A 24,016-nucleotide genomic window follows, 5' to 3' on the forward strand; every position below is an offset into this window, starting at 1 on the left:
GAAGATAATTCATATTACTTAATTTTTGAGTTCTGTGTTTATTAGAACAAGCATATTGATAGTGTTATTTAGAGATTTCAGATATTTCCTCATGTACTTGATCTTGCTTGATCAGTTAATTACTAAGCAGATATATTAAATTTCCTACCATGATGAGATCTTTCATAGTTCTATCAATTTTTGCTTATATAGTTTGCATTCATGTTTTTATGTGCATACTGGTATAGAACCGATTTTTCTGGTGAATTGATCCTTTGATCATTAGAAAGTGACATTTTAAAATCTCTAGTATTGCTTTGGCTTTAAATTTTATTTTATCTGATATCGATGTAGTTATACCAGTGTTCTTTTGGTTCCTTTTTCCTAACACCTGCTCTTTCATTTTTTGATTTTCCAACTTTCTGTGTGTTTATGTTTTTGGTATGTTTATTGTAAAAATCATACCTAGATTTAAAAATAATCCAGTCTGGCAATAATAATATATACTAATAACATATTAATAAGTTATATTTATTATCATTAATGACATATTTATTTCTATTATCATATTTTGTGACTTCTATGTATTTTCTTTTTATAGCTTCTCTCTTTTTATTTCTTTCTCACCTTCTTATGGATTGCTTAATTTTATTTTTCTCAACTTTTTTTTCCATTTGAAAGTTATACTTGCCATGGTTACTCTTAGTAGTTACCCTAGAATACTGTCTTTCAAACTGTGGGTGGTAAAATCAATTCCCACGGGTATTGATCAGGACTTTCAAAAAATTCTATAGAAGAAAATAGTAAACAGAGAACAGTAAATAGAATAGTAAATGTATAATAGGGAAAATCTTGTTTTCATGACAATGTTCCTTCTCTCTGTATCTTAGAACAGAACTTACTGCCTCCTAAGTCCATTGATTATATTTTCAATCATTCAAACAATCACTCAAACACAGCCAGATTGCAGTTCCCTGTAGAGCCCTTCTTGGAGCCTGAAGCAAAAGGAAGAATGTGTGCAATTTTCAAGATATCCTCTCATATTCTATATATATGCAATATATTTAATATATATATATATATGTATATTAAAATAGCCTCTCACATTGTGGACCAAGGGAAAAAAGTTAATGAAAGTTCAACAATCGAAAAACATGACTACATATAGAGCCCATGTGGCCCAATCTGATGTCAGGCCAGCGACTACCTTCACAAACCCACTTTGGGGTTGGGGGTTAGGGGACCGGCGCCGGGTTAGAAAGGGCAGTTTCCCCTGCACAGTGACACTGGGCAGCAAGTCAAACAAATAGCAACAGTCTTTGTTCATGGTTTTGCTATTTTGTTCATCATGGGCTTTTTCCATTGTTTGGATTTTTAAAGATATTACATTAACAATTTTATTTAAAACATTTTTTTAATGTTTTATTTATTTTTGAGAGAGAGAGAGAGAGAGAGAACACACACTGGGGGGGGGGGAGGGGCAGAGAGAGGAAAGGAGACACAGAATTGGAAGCAGGTTCCAGGTTCTGAGCTGTCAGCACAGAGCCCAACGTGGGGCTCAAACCCATGAACTGAGAGATCATGACCTGAGCCAAAGTCAGATACTTAGCATACTGAGCCACTCGGTGTCCCTACATTAACAATATTCTTTACCTTGCTTACTGGTTTCTCTGGTGCCCAAGGCAGGTGAGAGAACATTAATCCAGCCCCAAAGGTAGGCCCTGGGGCTCTGGCTTCTGCCCACTCTCTGACAGAACAGGTCCAGCCTTGCTTTTGGTCTCCTGGGCCACGTGGAGATGCCAGTTCACTGGAGTTTGGGCACGTGCCACCAGGCAAAGGGTAGATTTGGTGCTAGCTCACAGGAAAGTCGTCCCTTTTTTTTTTTTTTTTTTTATTTGCCTTTCAGCATTTCTTACTTTCTTGATAGCTCTATAGTGCAAAGAGATGTTTTTAATATTTTATTTCTCTGTCTTTGTTATTTTCCACCAGGGACTCATTCATTGTATTTATTCTGTTGTGCCCCCAGAAATGCAAGTCTCTGGAAGCTTCATTACTGTGAGATATAAAATAAGAGGAGCTGTCCACTGAGCTCAGCCAGTGTCCGATGACCGGCCACGCTGGTTTACCTCATTCCGCTGGGAGGCAACCACGCTCTCCCAGTCAGTTTGCCAGGAGCACCAGGGAGAGACTGTCTTGCTGGAGAAATGCTACACATAGAGAGAGGCTCCTTTCAGTTGGCTGACTTTTTCAAGTTTGATTTGGTTTTCAAAGCTAACTAGTGCTTTTAGGTTCCAGGCGCACCTCTAGGAGTTTTGTGTATATTAACTCACCTGTTTCTCATTGTCCCCTTATGTGCTCGATACTCCTGTTATCAGCTCCTTTTCAAGGACAAGGAAGACAGAATGAGGAGTTCACGCCCTCACTGAGGGTCACACAGACGGAAAGTGGAGAGCCAGGATTTGAACACAGCTTGCTGGGCTACCAACGCCACGCTCTTACCCACAGTGCTATGCTGCCTTTTAATGTCACAGGATGAAGTGTGGTTAGTGTTAGTCCCGACCAATGCTCAGCAAAGGGCTACCGCACTGACCCAATTTCCTGTCTCCCGCCATGGCTCCTGTGAGTAGAATATAGGAAAGTTAAAGTCCCCATGTTTTTAGCTAGTCAGGCACTAAATATATCAACTCATCTCTGTAAAGATATTTGCCAGAGCAAACCCACCAAATACGTGGTTTTTACTTGAAATGTGTTGATGACTTTTGGAGGAGTTGGGATAATCTCAATATTGATTATGTGTATATGCTTTCTTAATTACTCCTTGCTGTCTCAGTGGAGATTTTCATCATCAATAGTGCATATCAACTATTAATTCCCAAGTGTGACCCACTTCAACTTGCAAATGCTATGAATGATATAGAAGAGTCACTTCCATTAGCTTTGAAATGGCTTTGATGGGTTGAGCAGGCCACATTCTGGAGTTTTATGTTCTTTATGTTTTATAGCTGAATCTGGCTCTAGGATTGTAGTTGTCAAATGCAAACTTAGCACGCTTTGTTTTAACCTTATATGAAGATGCTTGGCTTTCATAAGAACTAATTGGATCATTTTTCTGGTTTCTTTTCAAACAAGAATTGACATATAAAAGGAATATAAAAGATTAAGAGTAAAAATTTGGACCAAGTTAAACCTGACTTTCACTGGTGTCTTTTTAATATAAAAGCTGTATTTCCCCTTACAGTATGTGAAATTTTATCGTGTTTTGGAATACATACTAGAAAATACTTCAGTTTTCACTTCTTTCTTATCATTCTCCTTTTTCTTCTATGATTAATTTGGTACTCTCTCAGGCAAGACACTTTTATAAGCAAATAATTTGTCAAAAATAATCAAATCGTGACTTTAGATATATTTCTGGCCTCAGTTTAAAAGGAAATCAAATGCTTGCATAATGGAACTAATCAATGGTAGATTTGTTTCAGTATCAAAGTTTGGGTTCCCTGAGAAGCAGACTATGAGGTGGAGAGTCCAACCCCATGTGGAGGGGAAGGGAGCAGGATTGAGCAGAGGAAGAAGTTGGGCTGTGAGACAGTCTCAACAAAGGCCTCAGCCCGCCCCATGGGCAGCAGGGGGTGAGCCTTCACTGCTGACTCAGTTGGGCAAAGTTGGGCCTGTGAACTCCATCAATAAACTGGACAAAGGCCATGCTGGGGAAGGGGGCAGATATTGGCCAAGGCAGCTCTTGTTAGTTCATGAAATTCCAGTTGGTCAATGATTCTGTCATGTCCAGAGGGAGAAGACAAACATTTCCGGCAAAGGAGCAGGAATTCAGGAGGCAGAAAGCTTCCAGAACTGGGAGAGAACACATTTCTGTTGTACGCGGCTCTCTGTGGTGTTTGTTTTGTTAGCCCTGGGAAACTAATCCAGTGTGCTGCATCCTTCCTCTGCTGCTCACAGGTTTATTTTTCCCCTTCCGCCACACGGGAAGCTTCTTGAGGGTAGGGATGGGACTTTGCTTATGTTCACATCCCTTGAACAGCTTAACAGTGCTTAGTCAGGGCTCAGTGAGCATTTGTTGAATGGAAGTAATTGTAGGCTTCCACAGAAATAATGCGGTTCATTATTTGTTATTATAAATTCTCTATAATTTGCCTGTCAGCTCTTGACATTAATTGTCATCGACGAAATAGCAGAGGTGCCTCTTAGTTGCCAAGAGTTGTTTGGATAGGGCGAGGAAATAAATATTTACGGGGAAACACAAGAGCCTATTTTAATATTATTTTAAGAACAGTCACTAACATTCACTGAAGAGTCCGCTACGTGACAGGCTCTGTTCTGCGGTCAGTGTGTATTCTTTTATTTAATCCTTACAATGTCCTGGTGAGGTAGACCCTATTGTCAGCCCCAGTGTACTGATGAAAAACACTGAAGCTTAGAGGATGTAAGGAAGCAGAGTTAAGAGTCCACCTTGGGCAACATGACTGGAAACTTTGCTCTTAACCTAAGAGTCTTAATTTCGACTCTTAGGAAGCACAGAGCCTGATCTTCCCTTTGTGCAGAACTGAAACATCCTCAACTTTGTGTTTATGGATAACAAGTGTTTAGTTTGTTCTCCATATAAATGTGTGTGTGTGTGTGTGTGTGTGTGTGTGTGTGTGTGTGAGAGAGAGAGAGAGAGAGAGAGAGTTGAATGTATATCTAATCTGTAGCGTGTTTGTTCTTTCTGTATATATCCTATCAGTTTGCTCAGACATCTTTAGAGCCTGGGAGGCAGGTCTCCTAAGCTGTCGTGCTGATGTACTTCTCTCCCTGTCTAAAACGACAGGTTTTCTAGTTAAGTGAGTGGGTCTCCAGCTCTGCACTGCCAAGTTGACCAGAAGCCGCAGCTCAGCAGGGGAGAGCCCCTCGCAGTTAGAGCACGTCACTCCTGTCTTGCCCTAGAACTTCTGTGGGGGAACGTTTTGTTTGAAGGAAGGCTTCTCTAGCAAAGGAAGAGTTAGACTTCCCTAATTTAGATCATCTTAGTTTACACATGAGGCCTGGTAAATAAACTTCTTCCTCTGTTTATATAAACCAAAGTCCTGGGGAAACCCTAGTAAAGTTACCAGAGAGAGGAACACCACCAAAACCTAACTCCTCAGACTGTCTGGACTCAGGTTGGATTTTAGGGCTATGTGACCTCTGTGTGACCTTTGTCCAGAAATTCGTTCTTTCCAGGGGCTGCCCCATCATGATTTAATGACATGTCTTTTTTTTTTTTTTTAACGTTTATTTATTTTTTTGAGACAGAGAGAGACAGAGCATGAATGGGGGAGGGGCAGAGAGAGAGGGAGACACAGAATTGGAAGCAGGCTCCAGGCTCTGAGCCATCAGCCCAGAGCCCGATGCGGGGCTCGAACTCACAGACCGTGAGATCGTGACCTGAGCTGAAGTCGGATGCTTAACCGACTGAGCCACCCAGGCGCCCCTAATGACATGTCTTTATTGAGAAAATGAGCAATGGCTTTCATTATTTTTGATTTCAAGAGAAACGTATGGAAGCTTGATGAAAAAAGGAGGGGGGAGTGGGGAATAACACTGGAGAGGTGGTACAATGTAACATTCCTCCCAGGAGCCTCTGTTCCTAACATTGCCTTTTTTATGTTTATTTATTTTTGAGAGAGAGAGAGAGAGAGAGAGAGAGAGAGAGAGAGACAGAGCATGAGCGGGGGAGGGGCAGAGAGACAGGGAGACACAGAAGCCCAAGCAGGCTCCAGGCTCCAGGCTCCCAGCTGTCAGCACAGAACCCAACATGGGGTTGGAACTCACGAACCATGAGATCATGACCTGAGCCGAAGTTGGACACTTAATCGACTGAGCCACCCAGGCACCTCTGTTCTTTTCTTTATTTATGTCTCTTAAAACAAAAAGGGGAAGAACGAAAAAAAGAAAACCCCATAACCTTCTATGCTTTTGCTGTTGTTTTTTTTTAAATTTTTTTAAACATTTATTTATTATTGAGAGAGAGAGGGACAGAGTGTGAGCGGGGGAGGGGCAGAGAGAGAGGGAGACACAGAATCAGAAGCAGGCTCCAGACTCTGAGCTGTCAGCAGGGAGCCCCACGTGGGGCTCGAACCCACGGACCGCTAGATCATGACCTGAGCCAAAGTCAGATGCTCAACCGACTGAGCCACCCAGGCGCCCCACCTCTGGTCCTAATCAAGAATGAGGCTCCATCCCAAATCTACAATAGTACTGTGCAGCCATCGCTTCAAAATATTTCATAAATCATATTCTTGTGACAGGAAAGAAAACTAGTTTATATAACCTAGTAAAGGGTTCTTATTATAGTTTTACCTTAAGCCTGGATGGAGGCTTTAGTCTGATTCTTTTATGAAATTTTGACCGGAAAGGTGCTCCAAATAAACCTCATGTCAACCTGACTGTGGAGTCAGGACGAGCCAGGGTTTCAGAGTTCTGCTGCTCTGAGTCACCTCAAAAGCGTTACTTAATTTTTATGAGTCTTGATTTCTTGTCTACTTGACGGGTATAATAGCTCCTTCCTAATGCTAAGGAGTGTGTAAAGCATATGTGAACAAGGCAGAGTTACTGCCTGGTTATACCTTATTTCATGAAAACGGTTAGATGGGTTTTCACCAAATGTGGAGGAGATACCTGAATGGTTTGATGAAACTACAGGCCCAGTAGCACATGTGACATTTACACTGGGGGAGGGGGTGGATAGCGGGGCGCCTCAAAAGGGGGGGGCAGTTACTTTTCAAAATAGCTGAATGAGAGGGAGACACCCAGGCCACACGCCATTGAAATGACCCAAGCCGAAGTTTTTGGCCGAGTTAGTCAAACTAGATCGCACAGACGCCAAAAAGCAGTGTTGATCCAGAGTGAAGCTACTCTCACAGCAGAATCTTCTGTACACCTTGAGTAGGAATCTTTGTAAGTAGTCGGAATTTACATATCAGTTATTAGTAGTTCTGTTCAATGGCACAGGGTGGGCTTGTTAGAAACCTATATAGACCGCTTAGCTTAGGACTTAGCACATAAATAGGTCCCTAGTGAACGTTCTCAATTCCACCCATTCTCCATTCCTGCCACCCACCTCCTCCACCAGGAGCATGTAGGGAAGCTTTAATCATGTTCCGTTTTGTATAAATCGTACTTAGTCATAGTGACTCAGTCATTTCTGTGGAGACAGACTGGTCCAACAACAATAATAGCCTAATATGGCAGACACACTAGAATGTTTTGGGGGAAGAAGAAATCATTTTTTTTAGCAAGCTAGTATCTTTATTCCCACAAATATTAGAATATTGAACTACATTTTGGTTTGCCCGGCTGCCCCTAAAGTGTTGAAAGTGCTGTGAAAGAAGTTGAATTAATAACAAAAGAGCCGGGGCATCTGGGTGGCTCAGTCGGTTGAGCGGCCGACTTTGGCTCAGGTCATGAGCTCTTGGCTTGTTCGAGCCCCGTGTCGGGCTCTGTGCTGACAGCTCAGAGCCTGGAGCCCACTTCGGATTCTGTCTTCTTATCTCTCTGCCCCTCTCCTGCTCACACTCTGTCTCTCCCTCAAGAATAAATAAACATTAAAAAAAAAAAGACTTAAAAAAAATAAGAGAGTATATTTTTGTGTTTGAAGCATTATTTTTAATTTGCCCCCACCCCAAACTGAAATGACGCTTTTTCTATTGGCAGATAAGTATAGAATAACGGATATTTTTATATTGAAATATTTTCTATGCGGAGGAGATGAACTAGCCTTGCTCTCTCCCATTTAAGTTTCACTTTTGATTTTGATGCGGTACCATAAAAAGTCAGTCTACTGATGGAAATGACACTTTATAAACCCAGGTGTGAAAATTTTAAGTACAATTTGTCTTAGATCTTTCCTTTAAAATAACTTGTTCTCTAAAGTCGATACCTTGAACTTAACTGTTAACCGAGAATGTTTTCTTGTAATGCGTGACTGATATGATAGCAGCTTTTTTCTGCATTACAGTGAAAACATTGCTCGTCCAGACAGGTAGCCAGTTTTTCCAACATCCACAAAGGTGTGAAAGTATTTTTTACCCATGGAAATCCCGATGGCACAGTTTAAAAATACAGGTGATTTTATTTTGCATCTGCCTGATATGCTGCTGATTGTTTCCTCCTCTTCCCTGTAAGGGCTTTTGTAACCACTCAGAGGGCTGAGGCTTCAAACCTGCTGTGGAGCAAACGTTCTTGTCTTCCCCCCGTTCCTGCCCTGGCACATAGAGGAGGTGATTTCTGCCAAACTCAGCGTGACAATGACTGTTTCAACCCAACAGCTAATACCCCCCTCCTTGAGAAATACTGTGGGCCCCAAAGGGCTGAGGAAGGAGAAATGGGAGAAGGTACCCACCACCTCTTGGGGGAACTCTCTTTGTTGAACACCTGCCCTCAGGTGTCATGCTAAGTTTCTGTCCTCTCCTTAGCCCACCTGGCCAGGATGTCCATATGGAACAGGACTCACCATTGTGCCTCTGCAGCCACGGGGCTGAGCCTGTTGTCCAGTCAGGCTCTCACCAGAAGCCTGTCTTGTGGATTAATGGGCACTTCCTTGTCTTAATGAAACTGATATTTTGTTCCCATTTGGTGGCTGCGCTTCTCTTCATTATCAGGCAGAATCCTGAAGAAGAGGGCTGAGTGGTGGGATTTATTGTTTATTTTATTATTTTTTAATTTTTTAAAATATGAAATGTATTGTCAAATTGGTTTCCACACAACACCCAGTGCTCCTCCCAACAGGTGCCCTCCTCGATACCCATCACCCACCCTCCCCACTCTCCCACCCCCCATCAGCCCTCAGTTTGTTCTCAGTTTTTAAGAGTCTCTTATGGTTTGACTCCCTCCCTCTCTAACTTTTTTTCCCCCTTCTCCTCCCCCATGGTCTTCTGTTAAGTTTCTCAGGATCCACATAAGAGTGAAAACATATGGTATCTGTCTTTCTCTGTATGACTTATTTCACTTAGCATAACACTCTCCAGTTCCATCCACGTTGCTACAAAAGGCCAGATTTCATTCTTTCTCATTGGCAAGTAGTATTCCATTGTGTATATAAACCACAACTTCTTTATCCATTTGTCAGTTCATGGACAGTTCGGCTCTTTCCATAATTTGGCTATTGTTGAAAGTGCTGCTCTAAACATTGGGGGTACAGGTGCCTGTACGCATCAGCACTCCTGTATCCCTTGGGTAAAATAAACAATAAATAGCACTGTTGGGAATTTACTGTTTATTTTAGTTTCAAGGAATACTAAAAGAGCTTCCAAAGTGATCCCTTTAAATTGCTTTCCTTACGGTTAAAAAACCAAAGTTAAAAGCAAAACCTGTCAGTCTCCCATCTGAAGACCAGAGCTTGCTCTTCTTTGAAGTCCCCAAATGTTTTCTGTGCGATTGTGGAGACTGTTTTGTTTGGCTAATTACCAGTCTGTCTCCACACAAAAAGGAGCAAGACTAGAAATGCTTTTAAATGCTTCTTTTATTTCATTGGTTGTACATTGGGTGAGTGAACTGAATATTACAACCAAAACATAGAGTTGATACAAATTAGACTCCTGTTTACACTGTAAGGTAATGAATGAGGGAATTCTTTAAGTGGTACAGAAAGATTTAGTAGAAATGTTACCAGTGGTATGGCTGAAAGAATATTTCGGTGAAGTGCTGTTATATCCTGAAAACCAAGAGTGAAATGTAGTTCCCATACAAGTGGTGAGTTCGTCTCTTAACTACAGTATTTGTTGAGTTGCTATCTTCGTGTCTTGGACATTGGTGATTTTATTTTTGTAATTAAACAAAGCATTTAAGATTTATTCATCATAGTCAGACTTCTGAATATAAACAAACTTTTGGCAAATAATATTTATACAGAAAAATAGTTTTAGATCCTCTCAAATCCCGGAATTATTCTATAAAATTACATTATAAATAAATAAAAAGCAAAATCTGTTGTACATATATTTGTACATCTATGCATTTGCCTTGCCTCCTCCTTATTGTAAATGGCATATTTATGACTCTTTGCATATTATAATCACAATTCTGGAAAATGGATATCATAGTAAAAATACAGTCTTCTATATTCATTTGGGGATACAGGTGATGTTTTTGATGCTGCATTATTAAAGGGCTGAAAATAGCTGTGTGCTAATAATTTTAAAAATCAAAATCATGAAACAAAAGAAAGAAAGACAATGTTACAACAATTAGTCTACAAAAATATTTCAGTGATTCCTGTAATTGACCTTTTAGTAACGCATACTATGCTTTCAATGAGTTTAAGTGAAGTAACAAAGAAAAAAAAAGAAATGAAAAATGAAACAAGTTTGAATGTTTCAGGCAAGTTGTAGCATAACTACATTGTTATAGTTGAGAAAATTACAAATATCGATAATACATAAAGATGAAACTACCAAAGAAATACAAGTTAGATACAATACTTTCCCACAAATTAAAACAAATGCAACGATACAAGCACTATGTAAGATTACACTTAGAATGTGATTTTCTTTTGATGGGGTTATCAAATCTACAATAGAAAGAGAGTCATTAGACTTTGACCAACATTAAGTAAAATGGCGGATTTCTTTTTGCTCAAACGAAAATGATATGGTTGGTGCATCCAGTTCTCAGAACAGGCAGTGATGCCAAAATTTAAAATATTTTACATTCAATCTCAAAAGTCAAAATACTTCAATCACTAATATGTTCACAAAGAAAATGGATGTTTTAAACAATTACACATAATATTCATTTATAACAGCTGTTTTGTTTTTTAAACAATAATTTAAAAACTATGTAGGTACTGTATAGGCTATGTGCAACATATAAAATGTGAAATATGAAATATTTGGTACGATAGTGCTTAAAATAAACTTTAAAACAAACTTTCTGAACAAAATTTAATTGTATCGCTATTACCTTGAAGATCAACCAAGTATTTAAAAAAGTAAACAACATTAAAATATGTTTCATCCATATATAGTATATATATGTATGTGTATATATAATATGTATGTACTTGTATTAAAGTTTTTTATACTTTTGAGACATAAAATATGCTTTAAGGTGAAAGAATTAAAAGAACTATTTTTTTTCCATGCTGTAGTCAGTTACAACCCTTTAATCCAACTTTTGAAATGCAAAACAGTAATGGATTTTTTAAAAAGTGAAACTATCTACTTTTTGTTTACATAGTAATTTAGATTAAAGTCACAGTCAAATTTTCAGTGACTAAACTCAAACTTACTTAAATTAGAATATTATACAGATCTCCTCACCTACAGCTTCGTTGTTTGACTAGGTGTTTAGTTTAGAAGTTATTCTGTAACAGGCAACTGGATGGTGAGTTTGAAAAACTAATCCCTTCGATTAGACTGTTGGCATGGGCCTCTCATTCTGGTCAAGCTGGATGAAGTCTGGCAAAATCTAGGCACTTCTACAAAGTCTCTCTTATAAAACAACTTTAAAAATATACTTGTAAAATAATACCTTCAAGACTTTGTTTGGTGGGGTATGAAGCTCATACCGTGCAAAGTTTCTTTTTTCAATCTAGTTAATGTTATTCTAGAATCACATGATTCAATGCGGCATCTCCAGGCAAACCAAACAACCACACTTTGATGTGTCCCCCGTACTTGTGCTTGAACTTCCATTCAAATTTTAGACCTGCGGGACAGGCGTCCGTTTTACTTCACTTCCCACCTTTGCTGCAGCATTCATGTTGTGAAGAAGCGAAACATACTCTTTGATCCAGCGGGTAAATGAAATGACAGTAATTGGCGTTAGAATCAAACCTGCCCTCGGAATAGATTTTTTTTTTTTTTTTTAACTAATGCTAATCGCTTATTGCTAACTTGGAAGTATTCTCAATCGAAATGAGTACATTGGTTGGACTTTCTGCATCAGCTATAGTTATGGAGATAAGACAATATTCCTAGGACAGAAACTATGTTTAGAAACCCTTGAAAAGTAAACTTTACTCTTTATGTCTTTAAACGTCACAGCTGGTCTCAGGTAGTTAACTATCTTAGGTTGGAATATACTAAGCATACCATATTTAATACTCATATATGATATAGCAGCACTAGCTTCTTACAGTTGTGGTCTGTCCAGAAGAACTAAATCTTTATTTAGCATGCAGTTTGTGGCAATTCTATTGAGGAGGAAACAGGATAGTATGTACAGTAACAATGTTTAGTTATTCTCAATGCGGATTCTTGGCATTCCATTCCGTTTCTGCTGATTATTTCAGAATTATCTGTTAAAGAAAAAGACAAGCATGCTTTAGACATCCTGCTGGGAGGGAACATAACGAGTTTCAGTTTTTTACTCTTTGAAAATAGGAATTTTCTTCAATTTCTCATTTTGATATATTGTGATCTTTTGATGCAATCGTCATCTTCAACGATCCCCACCCTCCATGCTGAAAATTTTTATACTTAGGCGCTGCTGCTATGTGACCGCTGTAAACAGCAGTGAGGCAAATGCACAGAATTTTATTTTCTGTAAAACTCTGATAGCGGATATGTGGGCATGCAGTGTGTTTAGACCCCGATCTCCTTTTTAGTCTTTGCCTCATATCTCTTTCTTGTATGTTCACATATTCATTCAATTAGTATTTGCTAAGGTGATCAGGGAGTCTAATCAGAGAATTCATTTGTACATGAAAAGTTGTGGGAAACGTTTAAATATAAACATTTTTAAATGTATAACAAATTAAGTTTATCTATTATTTGCGCGCATGTAAAATTCAGAGGTGTGTTCCCATCCAAAGTAATTTCGTTCCCAAGATATAATAACCAGTAGAGAATGTATGAACGTCCCAAATGAAAGAGAAAAAGGGACAATGTTCTAATAAAGCAGTTAAAACATTCTTAATAAATCCAAAAGCACAGATAAAGCTAAACTATCAGATGCAAATCGTGGTCCCAGGAGTCTGATTTCCAAGCTCATTTCCAACTTCATACCTTTGCAAAAGACAGGGAGTTTGCCTTGGGTGACCCAGTCCTCTAAAGGTCAAGCATTTAAAAAGCCAAGCTTTTAACACGTTCTAACAAAAGTATTTATTCTTTGTGCAATACTTCAACCAAACTTTGTGCAATGAATGAAATATTTATTTATCAAACTGCTAAGAGTGTTTAGGAAAAAGCCAGTAAAAATTCTTTATGGCCAAGCTAATATTCCTGCACACTGGGATGCAACTCCCAATTAAAGCCTTATTTCTACAAGCATAATTTCTTATCCTATTATGTTAGAATTCACACGTGGATATTTTTTCCTTTTAAGTGGGTGCTCCTGCAGTTTACATAAAACAGTTTTAGTATATACGCAAATAGTACAAACTCAAATTAATTCCTCCCATGAAATAAACCATATCCTTTAATTTATTGGAACATACAGATGTGTATGGAATTGATAAAAATAGAGGAAGAACTCATTTATATTAAATATTTATACTAAATGTAAACTCAAAACTTCTCAGATACGTTCATTCTTTGTTTTCTTTTAAGTTCCTAGGAATTTAAAATTAACTGGGAAAAATAGCATTCCTTGTCTTGTATACTTATATACTGATGTCCTGGCACACTGATACACAAATAAAAATGAGATGTAATGATTTTATATGTAAATATTATCACAGTATCCTTGAAGAGCCCGTTGCAAGTTGCTAATACCAAATTCAGCTGGTCGTATTGTAACTTCACTTTTGGATTTAGAGACTTGACTATTAAATAGAAATTATTCTATTTAATCCCTCAGCTTCAGTCCTGTCTATAAGGCTTCCAAATAAGAATGTGCCCCAGGACATCAAATCATGTCCTTTTTCTCTTTATTCTTTTACTTCAGCAAGTCTCCCTAAAATATTTATGGGACAAAATTTTGCAATTTCTTAAACTGATACATAAATAATACATATTTTAGAATATATTTACATTCTTGCTTACTGACACTATAGTGCCACATAGAGTGATATTCTGAACTGCCTGGAAAGGAAGGTATCCTACAGAAAGCCTAACAAAGGGGAAATTTGTATGGCAGAAATTAGTCGCAGCAATGCTTTGGACTTACATTTGACAAAGAGACATGTACAACCACTCGGGTTTAAAGGAATTGTAAATTAACCTTGAAGTTAACTGAGAGAGTTAACTGGACTCACCCAGCTTGCCTGGACCCTCCGCCTCAGTTTACATAGAATTCATTATATGGATAAAGACATAAACAAGAATGGCCGATGCTACTATCTGTCAGCTGTTACTGCCACCTGGCCTCTACACCGGGAAACTCTGGCCATGTCTTTGCCTAACTTGTGGACTATCGTATGTGGTATAAAAAAATGAATAACTCTCCTGGCAGCCATGAGCTTCAAGAAGTCCAAGAGATTTTATTTTAGAAGGTAAGAAAGCTTTGAGTGTTTCATTTTTTTGGATGGTAGCATTTTTCTTGAAAATGTAATTTGATTATTACTTTTTCTCCCCCCTGAGAAATACAGCTTGCTGGTACAATCTGAATTAAGTGTACTCTGGGGTGAAATACAGTCTGGGGATGCAGACAGGAGTCCAGATGAGGAACAGTTACCAATTGAGTGCCTCTGATACAGCTACCGCCCATTTGACTGCTACTTCTGATGGTATAGGATGTGGGACACGACAGGCCATGGGGCCCACGGAGGGGACAGAACAAATTCCAGCTGGAGGGAGACCCCTGGAGGGAAGAGAAGAGCCAAGTGTGTGTGGGCAGGGGGGGGTTGGGGGGGGTAGGGAGTATAGAGGGTAGGGTGTGGGGAAGCCATTTGGAAGTAGTAAAGAGGGCTCTTCTGTCTAGTTTTAAATCTGGTTTTTCTTTAGTCAGATTATATTTTTAATTCACAGCAAAGAAACATAATTTTAAAATAAAGACAAATAGGTACATTTTGTATGCTTCCCTGCTGCGTCTTCTCAGAGATTTTCTTTCTTACTAATTCTATATGGACATATAAAATTTGTTCTACACATAAAGACTTCTTCAATCTCCACTGTAATTTTAATGGCCAGCAGGATCAAAACCTTCCGTGGGTGTCTGAATATTTCAATTTAGGTACAAAATGTGCATTCTTAAAAGAACAGATTTATATGTGGCCCTGAAACATGGGCTATGAATCGGATTTTGACAAGTCCTAATCCTCAGCCTGTCCATTTTAAAGAACAGTTAATTAAATCACAGTGCACCAAAGTGACCTCAATAGACTGGCTGTCAGTGGCACCCTTCTTGTCCTGCACTTGCCCAAACTGAGACTGATCTCCAAAGTTCCTTCCTCAACCTCCTGTGTTTTCTTGGAAGGGGCAATCGAAAATTCCCCTGGCCCCTGGGTCTGCCAAAATATATATATATATATATATATATATATATATATATATATACACACACACACACACACACACACACACACACGTCAGAGAGCTGACTACCACACTGGATTCCCCAGAAATCTCCTCTCTGAAACATCATTGTTGTTTTGGTGTAATTTGAATAGATGCCTCCCTGATTTTCTGGGAGGCTCTGAGCGATTTTTACCAGAGCCCTAAGAGCTAGGTCAGTATTGCCAGTCATATTTTGCAGACACACAGGAAAAGCAGCACAAATGGTTTTAACTGGCTTGCACGACGTACAAAGTGCTTGTGCAAACCAGCATGAGTTAGAGTTGTTAGCTCATTCTGTCTGCTGGCACGGGAGTCCCCTCCAGGGTATAGTGACAGTCTGCGATGACCGGGGAAAACAGTGATTCCAAAGGACGTGTCTATACCTTTCATGGGGCCAGTGGAGATCAGTGCTCAGAAGAAGCCCTGGGGGAGCCTGGGAACCAGGGAAAGGCGGGGCCGTGGGCTAGTGTCTAGAGCAAACAGCATGGAGCCCTGTGTTGGAGGCAGCAGTGACTGTCCGCAGGAGCCATGTGGGGAGAAATTGCTGAGGGACCCTGGGGCTGCTTGGTCCTTGCCCAGGGGTGGGGGTGGGGCAACCACATCCTACCCAGGGCTCCTCCCAGTGGCTGCTGTACACGTGTCTGCTCACAGCAGTGGAAGCCCCTCCTCCCAGTCACAGGTCCACTGCTTCAGCCTCAGGGGACCCCAGTATGGTATGTGATGGGAAAGAAATCAAATACACTGAACAGGATGTACTTCTGTTCATCTCTCTGATAGACCAGTCTCTCAAATTTAAGTCTTTTCTCATAGAAGGAGAACCATGATGAAGAAGGGTCTAAAATAAGATTTTAGCCAATCTTGTATGGTAAATCAATATTTTGAACTTTTAAAAGTATTATTTTTAATTCCTTTTTCCACTAAAGGAGAACACACAAAAATGAGACTAGCTGATGTCCACAATATTGGGCAATTTAAAACATTTTAAAACTATTTTTAAAATAAAGACACACTCGATTTCAAATTATGAGCTCAGGGATAACTCTTTGGTGGACCCTCTAGTTGTAACAAGAGTATCGGTGATGCAAAAAATATTACTTGGCTGCAGTGGAGTCTACTTTTTAATTAGCATTTCCTTCAGGTGGTCAGATTTGAGAATCTAATGATTCTGCTTAATCCATATCCTTAAATTATTCCCATATGAGCCCAGTATACACTTAGTCTAATACATATTTGCTGAAGACAAAGCATGAATGGCCCCAAAGAATATCAAATGGGTTGTTTTCCCCTCAAATGTGTTATGAGCAGCCATTTAATAATCTCTGCATCCTCCGGGAAGTGCGTATACCATTTGCTTCATAGTGCAACAGCAGTCAAATTTATTAAAAAGAAGACAGGGTCCCTGCATATTAAGCTGACTGACTACGGGGCCCAGGCAGGAAATGCACATGAGTGAGTGGGTCAGGTAAGGAGTGTGGCAGATGGGAGGGCCCGTGCCTGGAAGGAATGGCGGAGCAGCTAGTCAGCTCCAGCCAATGGCTACCTGCAGAAACCTGGGCTCCACATTGCTTGGCCTTTCTGTTTTCCAAAAGAGGATGGGAATTCAGCAACTACTTGACATTATAGAAGACAACTCTGTGGGTCAAATATATCTTTGGGCTGAATGCTGGTTTGTGCCTTACTTACTGGGAGGAGATATCCATTAAGCCTGGATTGCTAGCTTCCTGAACCAGCTAACAGTCAATGCTGTAGGCAACACTGGGGAGTTAATCCTGCAACTTGCAGACATTTGACTTTCACCCAAAGGAATAGGGTACTTGACCAACAGGCACCCTCTAAGAAAAAAATACTGTCCCTCCCTTTACTGATTCACCAGATAGGAAATATCCACATTGCCTTCTCTCTTCCAAGATGATGTTAGATTTTGGCTGAGCCAACCATATGCTCTTACCCTTGGCGGACACTTGAAAACCAGCTGGCCAGAGTAAGAAATGCACTTGGTTGAAAGCAAAATAGTCCATGCAGAGGCTGAAACACTGAACTCGAGTGCATCAGCATCATCCACTCAACCACTGAACTAACTAGCCCTGGTTAGCTAGTTAGCCAAAGAAGACAGATCAGCATAGGATTTCTCCAGGCTTCAGAGGCACCAAGTACTAACACTTTCTGAGTTTTCTGCCTCGTGGTGGATAGCCAGGAACTGAACATATGAATACCCTAGGTTATGGTGAGCTTCCAGATGACTTCCAGAAATATTCATACTTGTTATATAAATGTGTTCATGACAAAGATTCATGGGATGCCAGATGAATTATCTTTCAAAATGTTAGCTCAATATTAAAGTCAGTAAGAACTCTTACTGCTTGGCTTAATTGATGCAAAAAACATTTCAATGAAAAGACCAACTGTTCCTACGGATCCAAACCACAAAATAATTAGAAGAGAAGAACAATGTTTTACTTAAATCTTCCTGTGAATAGCCATCCAACAGTGTCTTTGGAGTGTTGAGTTTGATGATGTAGATAAAATATGCCTCATACTATGTTTGTATGGTTTTGCTGAAATCTGAAGGAATCTCAGTGCATCTGAATACTACTAGCATGGGATCTCTAATGCACATTTCTGAGCAAGGCTGTTGCATTAACTGGGTCCACAGCAAAGTTTTTAAGAATGAGGCCATGTTTCATTCATCTTTACATCTCTACTGTCTAGGGAGGCACATATTAACTGTTGGGTGCATGGAACGCTGAAAAAGTATTTACTGAGGACACGATCCCACAAAGCTGCCATCAGTAGCATACCAACAGACCACTCACAAGTGCGATATAGTAATGGGGGCAGGAAAAGAACCCTTTGTGCAATATATATCTCTGTAGTCTTTCAGGGAAATTCAGAATTAGGGAATATTTGAGAAAAATAAACCATTCCCCTACTCCCTGTTATATATCGATAAGGGAAAAATATTCCAGGCTGGGGAAGAATCACTCACAAAGACGGAAACAAGGCAGAGAAAAAAAAGAGCCACTTGAAGAAAACTTCTAGACTTGGTTGACTCCTTAGACAATCTGTTTCATGGTTACAAGGCCCTGTTTCCTTGGAAGGTAATTTTTAAAAGGATGTTTCGCTATCTTTTTAAACAGAACTTATTATTAATTAAAAAATTGAAAACCGAATGGCATTTCCTGCAACTATGGCCAAGCTAGGGAAGCTTGCTTGTTGCTCACCAGGCTAATATTTTTTTTTCTTTATTTACAGGGTTTTTTTTTTTTTTCTTTCTATTCTGTCATGCATGTTTCTCTTCACTACTATCTACTGGCATCCCTCCCTCCTTCAGTCTGTCTACTGTTTAATATTCTCTCCGTCTTTTCTCTAGTACTTCTCATGTCAGTCATGACTGTCTGAAATTCCCTAATTTTGTCCAAGAGGCCAAACTTGTGAAGTATTTTGGTTGAGGCGAAATGTACAAAGGCAGAGGCCCATGGGTCCATTTTTGGCTGCAAACTCATTCTGTACTTAATCACAGAATGGATTACTAAAGTCAAAAGCAAATGTCTTTGGTCTCAGTGACCATAGCCTTATCAGAGCAGTTCTAATGATACGGGTTAATAAATGAACATTTATTAATGAACAGAGTAAGCACTCTGGCCTACTTCAAGACTATGTGTAAACTTGAACCACACAGACAAGTCAAAGATAATTAGTGGTATATGAAAACACACTTTGGAAAATAGTCCCAGTCATCATTTGGGGGAATACTGTTCTGAGAGAAGGCAACATCTTGTGCCACATTTGACTTGATTTCAAAATGGGCTTGCATGTATGTAGGAAGGCTAGGCACACGTGCGGGTTGTGGAAGAAAGTTCTCAAATATGGCAATGAGTTTCACACTCAAAAAGAGCAACCCAAGGCAGCCGGAATGCCCACAGTATTTAGCAGACCGTAAAGAGTAGGTTAGTCAGATGATTGTTTTGTCCTCTGTTCTTCACAGAAAGTTTACATCCAAAGTTCTAATTCCTTTGTTTTCAATGACATATCATTTTGCTGAGGACTCATTTCTAAAATTTTCTATCCTATAATATTTGAACAGAAAGATTCTTCAGATATACTTTCTAATACATAAAAATTGATCATTTAAAAATATTAATAATTGAGGTTTTGCATGAAAGTCAATAACCCTGGTCTCACTGAAGATTACTGACCAGGGTCCACACTGACAATTTGTATTATCTGGATTTATCTGGATAAAATACATACATGGAAGTTCTTGATTTGAGTAAGACTGCACTTCTCACATGATTCCATGTCACATGTGGAAAAATCTAGATTCTTGTAAGTATGGGGTGAGGCTCTGCTCATGATCCCCTTATCTATCCCACACCTAGCCTCAACCAATCCAAGTCCCTTGAGGGGATGCTGAGGATCATTTCTGTTGGTTTTACAGTGAGACAGGAATCTAGCCCTCGTGTCGCCTAAAAATTCATAGATCATCCAAGGATGACTCTTTCTCCTGTAGGATATAAATGAGAAAGAAGGAAAAGGCCTATGAGAGACTTTTTCGTTCCTCATGCTTCCCTGTAATACTACAGAAGTGTTCAGGGGTGTCGGGTGCTCGTTCTGGAACAGAGGAGCCATAACACCATGTTTGCTCTGCAAGTGCCAGAAGAAGTCAAGACAAAACGAAAATGAAACCAGACCCTAGACTGGAGGGGCCACACGAAAGCCAGGAAAAAAAAGAAGTGGGTGGATCAGGCCGTGGCAACCAAGGAAAATGGGAAGGAGGGTGGATGCATGCATCTGGTGGTCGGGTAGGGACAAGTCCCAGGTTTTCTCTTCCTATTCATGCCTGACACTTCTGTCTTCCACACCGTGCATTGCATCCCTACCCCACCGACCTTCCCCAGCAAACATCCTAGCCAAGGAATTCACCGTGGGTGATGGTTCCTCTACTCCCAGCGGGTAGAGAAAGCGAAGGACTTTTCTATCACACAGCTGTCTGGGGCTTTGAGTTAGGCATATGCTCTTGGCATCTCTCTTGAGTCTCAAAGATACAGAAACGTCCATGCACATGGTATTTGGCCTGTCCCATGCTGTTAGTACAGTATTATCCTTGAGCAATGTCATGAGCTAAGTAAACTATGATAGGTCAACCTGGAGACCTTACCATCAAGTTCCTCACTGTCTCTATGGAAACATTATTTGAGTCTCAAACCAAGTGACAAAGGGAATTGTGAACAAACACTTTTAAAATTAAGGACTTTCTATATACGAAAGAAGGCTAAATTCCTCTACTATATCAGACACAGTATACAAGATTTGTACCACACTATTTGAGAAAATACTCTGGGGTGCCTGGGTGGCTCAGTTGGTTAAGCTTCCAACTCTTGATTTCGGCTCAGCTCATGATCTCACAGTTCGTGGGTTTGAGCCCCACGTCAGGCTCTGCCCTGACAGTGCAGAGCCTGCTTGGGATTCTCTCTCTCTCTCCCTCTCTCTCTCTCTCTCTCTCTGCCCCTCCCCCACTTGCACATGTGTGTGCTCTCTCTCTCTCTCAAAATAAATGAACTTAAAAAATATTCTAAAACATTATAGGGAAAAATTAGAAAATATTTTTCTAAATATGATATTTCATATTTAGAATATTTTCAGTGAGATGTATAGCAAGTGAGGCTACCAGGGATGAAATAGGCTGCCCACCTCGGAGGCTATTTCACGGAAGGTGACCCCTGGACATGAAGGTGGAATCCAGGAAAACTTTTTTTATGCCTTTAAAAATCAGTTTATGCAGCAATGGAAAAGAGATTTCCAGAGCAGTCATTTATACCTGCTCTTTTCAATATGGGGTTTTGCTTCCAGTAATAAATTGAAGATCTGGGCCAAGAAAAAATCACAGAAACAAGATCCTGTTGGATTCAACATAAAGTCCTCAATCCTGCTCAATACCCTGCTTTTATATCCACCTCCATTATGTTGGACTTAGAATCCTGAGCACGTTTTGGCTGTGGTGTTCATTTTAACAGTGGAGCAGAATGTATAATCCAGCCTGCTAAGAACTGGCTTTTAGGACACTTAAAGGCAGAAAAGTAACCAAATGCTAAGATTCGGTAAAAGGAATGGTAAGATTAATGTTGCATGCAAGACATGAAATGTGTCTCGTACTCATCTTGCACATTTCTGGAATTGGTGGGATGACCCTGCCATCTAACAAAATTTCCAGCAAAATTAGTATTTTTTTTTCCTATTTTAGTGCTTTGCCTGTGTGTCTGCATATGTGAGTCAGAGAGAGAGAGAGAGAAGGTGGTGAACAAAACTACTTAATTGTGTGTAAAATCATGGCGCAAAGGAAAAATCAGGGTCCTGGACTGGAATTTCAGGAGGCTTATCTGTGCCATCAGCAAGCTTTGTGACCTTCTGAGCCTGGCTTTCTCACTCTGCTTGCACAATGTTGGTACCTCTGCAGGCTGGTGGGTAGCTAAACCAGGTTACCATCTGTCTTCCCTAATAACTCCCAGGGGGAGTCAAAATACCAAAAATGGAGACCGAAAAAAGAAAATATATAAAGAAAGCTCCTCTATACTCTCTTTTATTTCTTTATGGCAGTCCTCTGTCAAAACTCAGTGGCTAGGACCATTCTTTGAGCATTTCTACTTTTTGAGATGATCCTTATTATATGAGAAGTGCTTGGACTGTCACTGTTTGCATGTGGGTTTACTGCCTGGCACCCTCATTAGGTAAGATTCATGAGAACAGGGACTGTTTTGTTCAATACTGTATTCCCAGGAGTGCCTGGATGGCTCTGTCGGTTAAGCGGCTGACTCTTGATTTTGGCTCGGGGCCTGGTCTCATGGTTCGTGAGTCTGAGCCCCACATCGGGCTCTGCACTGACAGTGTGGAGCCTGCTTGGATTCTCTCTCTGCTCCTCCCTGCCTCTCTCTCTTTCAAAATAAATAAATGAACTTTGAAAATTTTTTGTAAATGCTGTATTCCCAGAAATGTCAATTTTACATGAAACATACTAGGTCTGTTGAGAAAAGGTATGAAGGTGCATTGCCACCGAGTGAACACTGGGCTGTTGTTACGGCCTCACATCTCAGCATAGACCCCGCTTCCAGCGAGGATGGCTCACTGAGGACAAATCTGCTTATGTACGCAGCTGCCTGCTTTACGAAAACAGAACTCTTAAAAGACAACACAGCCACAAAAAATAATTTGTCATGTAAAAATAACTTTATGCGATGGACCTAATAAAAGTACAATCACATGTCTTCTTTCCAATCCTAATCCCTGCTTTGTTGGAGAAATGTCTTTTCAGATCCTTTTTCCAATTCAGAAAATTGTGGCAAATAGGCATAGCTTAAAATTTGCCATGTTGACCATTTTTAAATGTACAGTTCAATGGCGTAAGTACACTCACTGCTGAGTAACCATCAGCACCATCCATCTTCGGGCCTCTTCATCATTCCAAAATGGAACTCTATGCCCATTAAAGAATAACTCCTTACACCCCCTTTCCCCCCAATACTTATTTCCTTCTTCCTTTTTCCTTCTCTTCTCCCCATTTTTGGCTTTAAAATGGGATCCCTGGCTCTCTGTTTCATACCTGAATTGTCATCAGCTTCCTAGGCTCACTTTCTAATTCAGCTCCCTGGCTTGCTTACAACCAGACAGCCTCCTAGTGGCTCCTTTGAGTTGCCTCCTCCAAGCCACCCCAAACGTTTATTCCCAAGTAGTGATGTTCAATTCACCTGAGACAGGTGTGAAGGTAAGGTTCTATGGAGACTGGGAAGAAAAACAGTGTCTCTCCTTTTAAATTATCGTTGTTTAGGAGTGCCCGGGGGTTAAGCGTCCAACTCTTGATTTTGGCTCAGGTCATGATCTCACGGTTTGTGGGTTTCAGCTCCACGTTGGGTTCTGTGCTGATGGTGCCAAGCCTGCTTGGGATTCTCAACCCTGTCCCTCTCTCTCTCTCTCTGCCCCTCCCCTGCTTGTGCTCTTTCTCTTGCTCTCAAAATAAATAAACTTAAAAAAATCTTAAAATTATCATTGTTTGAAAAATTAAAAAAATGAAAAGCCCTGGATGAGAGGACTCCTCTTGGTAGACTCTTTCCAGCCAGAAGTTATTTGCCAGTTTACCATCCTGGGAAGGGTGAAATGGTGACCTTGTCCATCTGCTTTCTAGCTGTTGTTTTCTGGACTAAAATTTGAATTTCCTTATGGTTTCATCAACCAACAGTATTTTCAGACTATTTCTGATACTGAACTTGGATTTCAAGAGGTTTGTTTCTATTAGAACTTCCTTCTTAAATGGTTACAACTTTAAAAACTAATAGTTAAACTCAATAGTTAGACGTTTTAAAGGGAACCATATAAAGAGATTCATCCCAGTCCTACAGTGACCATAAACTCCAATCTCATTCTATGGTGGAGACCCAAGAGAACAGGATTTGGAGGCAGGTAAACCTGAATTCTAAAACTGTCCAGTCACTTCCTACCTGCTTGAATCTTAAACAATTTATTCTTTAATGTTTGCTCTCCTCTGGAAAATGTATAAGACACTTCACAGAGTTCTGTTGAATAGTAAATGAAACAATGTATAGTAAGTATCTGGTTTTGTTAAGTGTTGGTTCCCTTTT

The 24,016-nt window shown here is 40.0% G+C and overlaps 1 protein-coding gene and 1 long non-coding RNA gene across 9 annotated transcripts in view; one reads left to right on the forward strand and one right to left on the reverse strand.

The window, feature by feature from the left end:
- LOC132681903 (uncharacterized) overlaps positions 1-24,016 on the forward strand; it is a 74,722-nt gene that overhangs the window by 33,797 nt on the left and 16,909 nt on the right. The window lies entirely within an intron of this gene.
- The window catches only part of MBNL2 (muscleblind like splicing regulator 2), a 158,525-nt gene continuing 143,963 nt past the window's right edge, over positions 9,455-24,016 (reverse strand). For 5 of the 8 annotated variants that reach the window (XM_060636827.2, XM_060636825.2, XM_060636823.2 and 2 more), the window contains one exon: positions 12,128-12,250. In XM_060636827.2, coding sequence (XP_060492810.1) covers positions 12,236-12,250 — 15 coding nt within the window. In that variant the 3' untranslated portion in view covers positions 12,128-12,235. Of the gene's footprint in view, positions 12,251-24,016 lie in introns of all 8 variants that reach the window. The other 3 variants (XM_060636826.3, XM_060636824.3, XM_060636821.3) reach the window with 1 other exon arrangement.

Source organism: Panthera onca, chromosome A1 (genome assembly GCF_046562875.1).
Source record: "Panthera onca isolate mPanOnc1 chromosome A1, mPanOnc1 haplotype 2, whole genome shotgun sequence".
NCBI classification, from domain to species: Eukaryota; Metazoa; Chordata; class Mammalia; order Carnivora; family Felidae; genus Panthera; species Panthera onca.